Raw genomic sequence first — 12,687 nt, forward strand, 5'->3', positions numbered from 1 at the left:
GGGCCAGACTCTTGAGATACTTCATGTATCTCATCCTTAAGGTGCTACCACTTCAATTAAAATCTAGGGTTAAAATCAGTGGGCGCTAGATAGGAAAGTGCTGTTGTGAAGTAAGTCCAGCATTCAAGGTTACAAAGCACAAATAGGCGATTCATATTACTTTACCATGAACAAAAGAGGGTTTAACTTAACTGTGAAGTTCTGAGGTTGTGGTTCAAACATATGCAGTAGTGGTTTATTTCTCTGTTATACCCAAACAGAACAGTTTTACTGCTGAATTGAGCAGGAAAAGTTAGGGAGACAGGATGCATTTTTGACGCGTTTTACTGATCCACAGGAAGTTTTTCTCTCCCCCAGTCTTAAAAGACCCAACTGACTACAGCATCTGACTGCTCTCCAGAGTGCCTTTAAGGGACATTTTGCTGTGGCAGCAGTTTGATGCTCAGGTCATAGACCAGAGTTTCATTAGCCCCCAAGCTAGATGTTGTCTAAATACAAACCAAAGACACTGTGTCTTTCAGTAACAACTTTCATTCTCACACCGCTTTTTTTTTTTTTTTATTCTTGGGGACAGGAAAATGCTGGGATTTAATAAAAAATTAAAACTAATGTTCTGTACTGCATGTTCCTGTGTTGTATCACAGACATGCAAAAGTGTGGAGCCAAAGCCATTTTTTATTTCTGTAGGAAATGGTTTCACAGGATTGGACTGGGTCGCCAGTACAGAATTGCTTCCTGGGAAAATATATTCTACTCTTATTATAGATCTAAGTGTCATGTAAACACATGAAAACCAAATAAATCAACCATATGCATGAAATGGGTCATTCTGCTCTCATGAACTGGGGGTCAATTCCTCCAACCCAAACTTACTGGTGTAGTCTTTACTATGGTGAGCAATTCTACCGCAGAGAAAGGACACTAGCCTTCAGCAACGGTTTTCGGGACAGCACATAGTGAAATCTAGCATTCAAGCTAAAAGCTTAATGTCACAGAAAGCTCTGGCAGATACATAAAAATACAAGTAGTCCCACTGAACTCAGCCTATGCTTAACAATATTCTGGAGTAATGCCTATGTGAACGAAACACGTAAAGCAAAGAAAATCCCTGAGAGTTATTCTAGTTCAATAATTTATTAACTCAGTCGCAACCCAGGTAATTTTTAATATATTTGTTATTTCGGCAATAGAAGGCAAATGGGGTCCCATTATTATATATTCATCATTGCTGGCGTATAACTGTGCTTTGTAAGAGCGAATGTTAAGAGATGCAATTACAGATTACTTTCATTAAAAATGAAAAATGCTATAAAAAACTTAAATCCAGGTAAATACATGACTTTGAAATATCACTATCTTCACCCCCAAATTTTATTAATGGTTACATTAGCCTGGTGAAAACATAGTATTCTTCTGCTCTATTTGTTACCTGTAGAGCTGAAAGTCTGCAAGGCCCTAATTTTATCAGGACCAGTGCACGGGATCACTGGTACTCTCCAAGACCTGGCAGAAGAACACGCTTTTCATCCATCACACTATTCACCAGACCCTTCTGAAATGGCCTGTTAATGACAATGATGCTCATTTTCTTCCTGCCCCTCAAGTTCACTTTTTAATAGCCGTTTCTTCCTGACCGCGACCCATAAAATCATTACATAGGCACTTTCATCTACAGAGGGAGGAAAAGAACTGCTGAACTCAAGCAAAAAAGAAAGTAGTATTCGGCGTGTTACTTAAATGCATTGATTTAGTACAAAAACCTTTCCATTCAATCAGTGTGGATGGCTAATGTTTTACTGCACTTGACACCCACTATTCCCATGGTTCGGAATCTCAGCAGCAGCAGTACAGCTGGAAGTCAGGATAGCACATCATAAATCCACTGGATTTTTACCAGTTAAGCTAGTTGCTCACTGTGCAGATAAAAATAAGCACTTGGGCAGCATTTTATGGCTGCAAAATGCTTTCCAAATAAAAGGAAAGCACCAGTCAACTGGAGTTAGGTAATTAATCTTCACACATGGCTATAAGGCATTACTAGCCCCATTTTACAGTTAAGGAAAGCGAAGCAGAGAAATGAATCTACTTGCCTAAGTTGAAAGATGGTGTAAAAGGCAGAGCCAAAATTAGACACTGGGAAATCTTGGCTTGTAGCCCTGTGCTCAGAACACTACAACAAACGCGACCCAGAGATGAAACAGAAAGGAACATTGCACAGGGCAGCAAGGCTCCTTGCAAACAAACGTCAGAACTAGTTCTCAGAAACTCCAGAGACTAAAATAACCGTCCTTGCTAGCATGGGCAAGCCACCGAGCCCTTACAGAATTTCCCATCACTGGGTCCAGTCCTTTTTGAAGATTTTAAGTAAGAAAGCAATAGTAGGAAGTGCTGAAATAGAAAAGCTTCTTTATGTACCTCGAAAGAAAATACTGCCCCTTATATATTCTGTGGCTTGACTTCAAGTTCATTAAACCCCTAAACAGATGCATACTTTATAAAGGTTATCCATTAAAGGCAAAACAATAGACAAGTTCAAGGTTGTACGCATTGAATGTCCAGGGGCAGAAATTGTGTATTCTATTTTTGTTTTAGTACTCCAACAATTCCGTCGAACAAGTGAAATAGAAGGAACTGTCCTCTCAATCTGAAGGGTTAGTTAAAATTCACAAACTGTAGGCATTAGAGCTCAATATTATGTTCCTACAGTAGCCACTGTATTATTATGCTCATTAGAAGGCTTTAACCCTCACAGTCACCACGCAATTTCAGATTGGCCTTGGGATTCCATCTAAGAAAAGAAGTCCTATTTTGGGATTGGTGTTGTGACCCTTATTCCATGCTTGGTCAAACATGGCCTCGTCGCAGAGATTACATGCTTCGGCTCCTAAACAATGGCCCTGGCAATGCAACAGATTCATCATTTCCTTGCCCAATTTAAGGTCACTATTTTTATACAGAGAAAGACGCTAATAACAGAAGCAGCTTCTTCCACAATGTGCAGCTCCACCTCTGAATGACAGTTTTGTTTGTTTAGGTTTTTTGGAGGAGGGTGTTGTGTGCGTGTACCTACATACGCTATTTATCTACCTAATATATATAACAAATATATATATATAAATTATCACATATATTATCAGCAAGCATTTTACCTTGTGGTCCATACTGGCTCATCTGAGGCCCATAAGTACCACTTGAATTACTCTGCTGAAAGCTACCGATTCCAGGATGCACCTGGCCTCCAGGTGAGGGGTGTGGTGACATGGAAGGTCCAGTTTGCTGAGGTCCATACTGTGACATTTGGGGGTTCCTTTGTATGCCTGCCATAAAACCTGAAGGGGAAAAAAAGCGCCAAAGCAAAAATTAATGTTCAGGTAACTGCTCTTCATTAATAAATCTTTGAAATTATAAAAGCCCAATCCTCTTTACTTACTTTCAGACTAAAGATACCCAGAAAACTGCTGCTGTTCATACGAACAGAAACAAATGCATCTCCAAGTCAGCACAGCTGTTTCAACAACCAAAACCTGTATACAAGGCTCAAAAACTTGTACTTGTAAAAGAAAGACAGGGCAGCCCTGCTTAGTTACAAATAACTACTGGTTTTAAAATTAAAACAATCTTTAGGAAAAAAAAGAAAGGCAATTATCTACATTACCTAATAAGTAGTAAGGAATTTGTTTGCTTGATGACTTACGTTGGGAGTATCGTAACTTCCAAAATTGTATGTTGCTACCAAAATGCATACCTTCAGCTTATAGAAATCTACTGTAAATACTCCTGTGGCCCGCAGACTCTCAGGATCTAAAACTTTCCTTTACATGAAGACTAGTCATACCAGCCAGAAAAAACCAGTCATTTTGGTGTGTATTTGTGCTCTAGGTCCTTCTTATGGTCTGTTCCCAGCACACCTCTATTGTATTCTCTCCTTTTTCCCTTTCGTAAATGTATTAATGAATCCCAATTTAATTTAAGGTTCAAAAGCTGCAACGAGAGACCTAGTGAAATGCTATAAAATCTAGATGCTTCATATAAAGGAACAGAACTAAGTCTATTAAATGGGAGAAGTAGAGGGTTTTGTGGCAGGGATTTTTAAGCTTTCATGAACTGGGAAAAATCCTGCAGCACTGCCCGTGAAATGTCTATGCAGGGATGCTGGTTTTCTAACATTTTACCCTGAAAGATTTTAGTGCTGCTTTCAGTGTTGAAGAGGATGTGCTGAGGAGTCAGCAAGGTCTGGTTTCTGGAGGAAATTTGCTTTCTTTTCTCTTCTGCTTCTATATTAAATTTTATCTTCCCATTTCTCTGAGGCAAAACACGGGCGTAGTGAAGGAGGGCGTTTGCTCTGCCCACGAGCCCCGTGAGGTGGGAGACATGGTGCGCTGCTGCCCGGTGGGCAAATGTGTACAAGCAAGTCTGCATTTTGGCCCATCCTGCAACTAGTTCAGGCACCTGCGCTTTGAGGCCACAGAGAGCTGAAGCGTTATTTATGTCCATTTCCCCTCCCCTCCCTAATTTTAGTGGTGTGCCTGTGGGGAGGTGCAAAGTTGAAAGCCAAGAGACACCTTGCCTGGCAGCACTAATCACGCCTTTCTTTACTTTAGGGAGGGAACGGAAGAAAGGTAACAGTGAAACCCCCAGACAGTAAGTGGACAACTGGCAGATGCTGAAGGGAATATCAGAAAAAGAAAAAAAGAGAAAAGGAGAGAGAGGCGCAAAGACAAGTTGTGAAGACAGACAGAAGCGGGTGCCAGAAGGATGGAGAGGTGGCAGAAGGATGACTCTCCCAAAGGGCCAGGCTGTCCTCCCACAGGTTAGCATCAAACATCACACAGACCGAACGCCCAATGCCTGACTAATGAAGAGAGGTAATTTCTTCTGAGCCACATACAGACAGGTGATCCAACTCGTAACTGAAAATGTTGAGGTGCTATGGCTCCCACGACCAGGTGGCTCAGGGGTCTCTCTGTGGGGACCACAGACCCGGCAAGCACACCCTGAACTTGAAAGACTAAGTTTCTCATCCTAGTGCTGCTGTTACTGACACGGTAGGTGCACTTGGTGAACGACCTTCCTGCCTTTCTGTCGGTCGGCCTCCCTGTTTGTACACTGGTGACAGAGAGTTGTATGAAAGCGGACAGCATCCACATTGTAGAAATGAAAGGAGATCAGGCTTTGAGTGCAAACACATGTAAATGGTTTTCAAGCCCTCCAACAATCCTTTGCTATATAACATACTTACCCATCCACTAAAACCCTGTCAGAGAGACAAGCAGCTCAATGCCACAGGTCGTAAGGAGAAAAACCAGGAGCTGAGATGATCTTGCACCCCCTTGTGCCCAGTTCTTTTGTGCTATGAACAGCTCAACTCATGACGTGCTAAAACTCTACAACTGCAAGGTTTGGCAGAATATGCACAGAGTTTTCCTGATCTTTGTGCAAGCCCCAAAACAAGGGATTTGATTACACCTGAACTGCAAAGTCAGAGCCTGGCACCTGCTCTGGAGGAAGCCAGACCACACGCACTGGCATGCGGCACAGCAAATAACTGAGGACGACATGGTGGCTTGAAAACTGTACTGGTTGGAAAACTCTACGCTTCTGCAAAGGAAAGCTCATATGACCTTCTCTGCTTAGCTTTATTTTGAAACAAACCCCTCAATTTTTTAAAACAGTTCCACTCTGCGCACAAATCTTATTACAAAGCTTATGTCTTCTGCCAACAGTGCTGTAACTAATTTAGAAACCTAATACAATCGTATGTCTGTATGAAATAAATGCTTGCATTGCCGACACACATACACCATATATATCACACTCATGGGATCCATTTAAATGAAAAATTTTGTACTGGTCACACTAGGTTTTTTATTATAAAGATAGTAAAGTTACTCCTGTATCTAGTACAGAAGTGAGGGTTTTCTGCTCACTGTGGGCCTTTTAATCTATATGAAAGTACTTTCCAAACATCGTGCTAGTGATAAAGGTTGTTCAGCCCAGTTATTATCGCAGGCAGTACTTTTCTTAACACCACAAGGATGGATGACACATTGAAAAGCTATTGTTTGTACAGGTTGTAGGGATTTCCAGTAGTGATACAGAAGGACTGCTGGTTTTTGAATCTAATGGAGAGCATGGTCTAATGTCTAATGGAGAACATGGAGATCCTCAGTTTTAGCCAGCTCTGCTGTTGTCGGAAGGGCTCTTGGAAGGGATGGAGTAGTAAGTGAAATAAATGTTTCCACTCAAATGACCTCTTCTTCAGAAAACTGAACACAACATCCATTTGTGATGCTGTGGAGTGGACTGAATGGCTATGTGTACAGTCATAAATAAAACTTGCCAGGACCATTCCCTGGCCGGAAGAGCAGTGTGACGCTTGTGTCCATCCAGCTAAACATTCCCACTCAATCCTGGCAGTCTTATCCATATGACTCCTGTGCACAGTCCCTTGTGCTGCCTTATCCATGCCCTGGGCTGTGGCTTAGGGAGTGCTCACAGGCATCGGCCAAAACCATGCCATGGGGCATGCCAGTAATTTAAGAGCAGAAATAAGCGTGTGATACTACTCAAACTCAAGCTCTGGCCTTAGTTTACAGACATGTTGATTAACACAAGAACGGAACAGACTCCTTAATAGCTTTTGACATGAGGCATAAGTTTTGTCATCCCAGAGGGTGTGAGACGCCTCTCAAATAAGGTTGGCTTTGCTATCTTCTCTTGAGCATGGACAGGTAAAGAATTAAGAAAAAGGAAGCCTAAAAATCAGGAAGAATATCCGTGCCATACTGTCTTCTATCACTGTCTCTACAGTACATTAAGGCATGGCCTTAGAGTAGGACATGCTCCAACTTCCTTCCAGAGGGCAGAGGAGTCATTTCAGCTACAGATGCAATGTGGAGAAGGTGGTAAGATCAGGTCCTTACTGTAATCTGGATTCCATTACAAAAAGAGGCATCTATCCTCATCTACCTCCGTGAGAGCCCAGTAAATGTTCAGAGACCAGTGCACGAGTCTGAAGTGTTTCAAATATTTGCAGAAAGCTCAGATGTCTTAGAGAGAAAACAGGTTCCTGGTCAAGACGTTAACATTCTTGCATCATAAAGAGAAAACAACATAAATTCTAGAAATCTTATCAGAAATGAAAGGGAGAAGCTGGCATACATTCATTTTTCCTTATTTACACACGTTTTCCCTGGCGTCCAACTTCATTTTATAACCGATACAAAAAGAAATAAATTTTCTTTCCAGAAAATTAGATCTAAGATAAAGTTTGCTTTTGTAAAGAAGGGAAGTAGGATTACATTAGAGCTGCACTGGAGTAAAGGCGGTAGAGTGATTAAACAGCCAGACTGCACCTGACATCTCAACCTCTGTGACAACAAGGTGGGGTTTTTTGTCTTTTAAATAAACTGCTAGGAAACAGCGATGAGTTAAGACTTTAAAAATTGCAATGGCAACATGCTCATCAGTGAACAAATCTATTCCCTTCCCTTAATATTAGTGATAAAAGAGGTACAGATGATGCTTTACTTGCCATCACAACAGGAGATTACTTACTGAAAAAACACTTGAGTGGATTTTGGCAAACTAAGCTATTTCAGGAGTAGCTGAATAAAGTGAGCCTGCCAGAAGTATTCTCTTCCTTTTTACATTAACGTACCTAAAGAATGGTTTTCTTTATTAAAACCCAATTTAAAGTTGTAGTCATCTTTGATTTTTTTTTATTTCTAAATGGAACAGTAGCATACTATTAACAATTAGCACACCATAGCTATAATAAAATACGTTCGCATCTTCAAATAGAACATACATATGAGGCTTAAAAATGGTCATGTAGCAGTGTACTTCTTTCTTTTCAGCCAAAAAAAAAGAGAGAAAAATACAAAACTGGTAATGCTTACGGTAGAAGTGTTTCTACTCCTTTGATAAAGGAAAAGACAAAAAAGAAGCTTCTGTTGTCCTATGGAGTACTAACATCTGGTAATACGCATCATATAGCTAATACCATTTATGATGCCTTTGTAAAAACATTAAAAAATCTTGTTTTCCCCTTATGCATATGTATACACAAAACAGATAAACAACAGTAAATTACTAAATCTTATGCACTAAGGTTGTCTGAATTACACTGACCAATACAAAATCATCTGTTTATTGAATACTATCTCCTTAGTACTAACCATGAAAAACACCCACCGAATGTGCTGGGTGTTGCTGTTAAATCTGAAAAGGATTCTTCTGATATTTTCAAGTCTTGGCTTGAATACAAAAAAACTTTTCCAGGAAAGCAGGAGCTCAAACACAAAGAAAGAGACTGCGAAGTAACAAGTTATTGCATATCAGCTGATGGACAGCAACTGCCTACTGGCACACAACTCACAGTCAGTGAGGGGTCTTTTGATTTAGCCAGTAGCTGCGCATCGATTTTCATGAATGAATTAAACCTGAAAACATGTGGAACACTTACTCTTTTTAAGCTCAGGAAAACTTCAGAGTTTACAGCGATAGCAGATCATCATTAAATTACACACTTGATAAATAAAAAATGAGGAAAGATACAACTTGCATCGGTACTTTGTAAAAAAGAACTTACGTAAGGAAAAATACATCAGGCTACCTCTCTTTCTAGAGAGGCATGGTTAGTGACAGAGCATGGGACCAAAACAACCGAGGAACCCTTTGAGTAAGGAATAAGGAAGTTCCCCTTGTTCAAGGGCAGAAGCTAAAGAAGGGGCTAGACAGGCTTATTACTCTGAAAATCATGGAATGAGAAAAGCAGGAGCAGATTGGATCCTGTCACTAATCATCAAATAATTAGAGAAAAGTAACATAAAATTATCTACTTACAAAAGCTCAAAAAAATTAAGTATGTGAAAAGATATATTTTCCACTACCTATAAAGGAAAAACTTTTGTGTGTGTGGAATCACACAAATTTCCAATGCTTGGCATGTTAGCAAGGCACTGGCCAGTACCCTTGAGAAAAAAAGAGCAAATGTTTGTATACCCATGACACAGTTTTTGGCAGACTTTCCTTCCTCAGACAGCCGTTTGGGTTGTTGCATTCACTGTCTCATGATTTTCACCAGAGAATACAACAGAATTAAGACGGATCTACAGCCGTGACTCCCAAACGTAGCTCGGCCACGGGTAAACAACACTGAGACAGAAGTGGCAGGGTAAAGCTAAACAAACGAAAAACAATATTCTGTGCAGTGGGTATAATAAAATTTGGCAACCTGCTAGCATGGCAGCATGCTCAGGAAGATCACAGCTAGTCTGAAACTCTCCATAGCGCCCCCGTCTCAGACGACAAGGACAGCTCAGGAAGTCTTTGGACTGGTGAACCATGTCTGGGTTTTTGCCCAGCTAAATATGTCCACAGTCGGCACCTCAGAGCACTGCAGGGAAACATCCAACTGAACAAGGATCACACATTTATAAAGTGTTTTAGCAACTGAAAGAGTTCATTACTCTCACATAAGCCAGGATCCCAGGACCCTAAATATGCAGTCAGGTTGTCTGCACAGACTGCTGATGGTACTGGAAAAAACACCTTCAAATGGCATGGTCAAACCTGGAGATGAGCGGCTTACAGACTGGAGGAACTAAGAAAATACTGTTGTGCCACTGCTTATGGACGGCCAGTGCTACTTGCCACTGGACCGGCAAAGAATGGCATGGTACCTCCTAAAGGGCTACTTAAAATATACATTAAAAAGGACACAGTAAGAGAGACTTAAGATGCTGGAAAAAATCTAAGCAGCCAAAACTTTTATACAATTCTAAATAAAAAACAGCAATGAAGAAACTGGGGAAGGTTTGACCCATGTACCAGAACACAAGCCAAGTAAATCAAGTGAAACCATGTGGGCGGCATAAGAAAACTGGCCTCTAGAGCAAGCAGGCACATGATTTCTTTACGTTCAAGATAATGTACTTTCCTTAGCTCTTATTCTCACTTTCCAGAAGCCAGCCTCACTAAAATATGCCCAGCTGGACTAGTGACAGGACATATGAAACCTACATTTGTCATACATGGAACATCCAACTCAGTAATATACACTACAGCATGATGGGTTGGTGAGCATGAGTAGATCAGCTTGCACTGTAAACCTCATTTAGATGATGCAAATACTAATTCTCAATATTCCTGTCCAGTTAACAGGCTGGTAAAAAAAAAAAACAAACCATAAATCAAATAAATAAAACACCTTCACAAGCAGATGGCAAACAAGATTCTGATCATTATTTAGCACAGCTAAGTTATAGTACCGCACCAATACAATATCTTTGGATGGCTCTGGTATGAACCTGCTCAATGCGTCCCAAGCAGCAGCACTGACATGGGTAATACTTAGGTATTGAATACACCAGGTCTTTGCTAATATCCCTGGTACTGAGAGAGCAGTTCTGCTGACAAGCAACTTGGGCAACTGAAGGGTAGCAGCATAAAAATATGTACTGAGAGCACTCACATAGGAGTTCTATTACACAAATCAAGAGGCTTATTCTTTAGCCTCTAACAAGACGACTAAGTAACTTTCTCGACAATAAGTTTTTTACTCATCTAAAAGCTAAATAAAGATTTTAAAATCCTCATTTCATTCTCCGATCACAATCTATTTAAAAAAAAAATCCCAAAGAGTTTTTAGGAGAAAGTTTTTATTGTTTCCCATTAACTGTGGAAAAAAAAATATATCTAATTTCTACACTGAGCCCTTTCTTCGGCCCACATAAAACCTTGTTGTCTTCTCCAAGTCCATCAGGGTGCCACTAAAAACATCCCAAGTTCTCTGGGCCAGAGTAACAGTGACATGATTTCTCTTTGGTACCTGGACATTTTCACGTTGGTATCTGCTAATAATAACTGCAGAACGACCACCACATTTCTTCACACCCATTCAACGAAGTATGTTTCTTTGCTTATGTGAAAGAGCAGTTAAGGAAAACATCACCTTAGCAAAATTGAGGCTTCCTACAAAGATCACTCTGGTATTTCTCCTTTCACGAAAGGATCAATGTTCTGTTTAAGAAAAAGCACTGGACTGGATTTAATTTTTTAAAAAAGTATTTTCTTATTATGCTTTAATATCTATCTTACAGTCTCCTCGCTGTTTATTTGTCTGACTGCTTCTCTTCACAATGTGAATAGCTTTGGGGAAGATGGAAACTAATGACCTAGCTAAGGTTTTAACCCAGACCCCCTAGTGTTTTACCAGCTGTGCTATTAGGTTAACTGGCTGAATCTCCTCTGTTTCCCTCTCTGATATTACAAAACCCGGTCTATGTACAGCATGGAATAATGTTTAAATTTTTCCCACCCCTAAACCTCCCTCTGCTGCTGCCTAGCCTTGAAATTCATATAATCTATCACTGATAAATTAGAATCTGGGGAAGGATCAGACAGATTACCCAGATGGTAGCCAGGGAAGAAATATCCAACCTTTCCTACTGCAAACCTTCCGTAATGGTCTCTGATGTAAATTTTAAGTGCTATACTGAGGGCAGAGAAGGAAAGACATTTATGGAGATATTTTGATGCACAGACAGAACAAAGAAACATTGTTCATCCACCATCTTACACATAATTTGTTACTGTAACATGCCTTATACAAGACGCTTTTACTATGGTGCTCAGAAAATCAGGGTAACGGTGAACTGCAGTATAAAAGCACCCCGCCCTACCCTCCCAATTGCAGCACGTAGTTTGGGCTACTGGAATTAATCTGAGCAACAACATGAAAAAACCTGAGGAGTCTGTCTGCTTTATACGATCAACATTTTTCTAAGTTTCCCTAATAATATGCATACTTATGAAAATCACGGAGGAGAGCAAAGAAGGAATGGCATTTTTCAATGTGTAACGTGCAGGGCCTGCAGGCTTAAAGGTCTAAATTTCAGGTTTGAAAAATTTACCCTCCCTGGAGACTCCTGTTCAAAGGTTCCATGGATCAACTCAGACCTTCCTTTTCATGAAGTAAATGTATTGAATACCATGGGATATATATGTATTTTGTGGACAAGACTAAAATATACATGATGTGTCTTTCCTGTCTTGCACACATGTAAAATAAATAATATTTTTTCAAAAATGCAAAATCAGTGTGTTGTCCTCGGCCCGAAAATGCCTTCATCTCGATCTTATTTTACCATGAGTTATGATTTGACTGATTTTTCCTTTCCTTGATTTGCAGCTGTTCCCCGACAAGTGTTTATTCTGTAGCGTTTTGGGGTCCTTTGGGACGGAAACAACTATCCAGTGTTAGCTAATAATACACACATATATAGATTTCAGCTCACTGCCCTATATATTAACTTAAAAAGACATAAAGGGTCTAGACCAGATCAGAAGTTCATTATTTTTAGAGAAGCTTCATAAAAAGGTTACTTATGTATGGAGGGAGCAGAGTCTCCTGGAAACGATGGTGCTGTTGAACCGGCAGACCACAGGCGGCTCCCAGTTTATAGGCCACGATGGGAAGCTGTCCCAGGGACAGGGACCGTACCCAGTAACTCTACATCGAGCCTGGTGACAGGAACATTGACTGTCACTTTGTCAAGTTCTCCATCAGTGACTGCTTGTGGCTTATCTTGTTCCCTGAGCCCAGAGGCAGGGAATCTGACGCTGCCTAATGAAGTCAGTGGAAACTTTTCTACTGAGAAGTCTCTCTGCTGGCGACTATAT

The 12,687-nt window shown here is 40.5% G+C and overlaps 1 protein-coding gene across 13 annotated transcripts in view; it reads right to left on the reverse strand.

Moving 5' to 3' along the window:
- Positions 1-12,687, reverse strand: part of ARID1B (AT-rich interaction domain 1B) — a 336,807-nt gene that overhangs the window by 65,984 nt on the left and 258,136 nt on the right. For all 13 annotated transcript variants that reach the window (XM_075087867.1, XM_075087874.1, XM_075087870.1 and 10 more), the window contains one exon: positions 3,150-3,329. In XM_075087867.1, the coding sequence (XP_074943968.1) occupies positions 3,150-3,329 (180 nt within the window). The remainder of the gene's footprint in view (positions 1-3,149; positions 3,330-12,687) is intronic.

This window comes from Phalacrocorax aristotelis, chromosome 3 (genome assembly GCF_949628215.1).
Source record: "Phalacrocorax aristotelis chromosome 3, bGulAri2.1, whole genome shotgun sequence".
In the NCBI taxonomy this organism is placed as follows: Eukaryota; Metazoa; Chordata; class Aves; order Suliformes; family Phalacrocoracidae; genus Phalacrocorax; species Phalacrocorax aristotelis.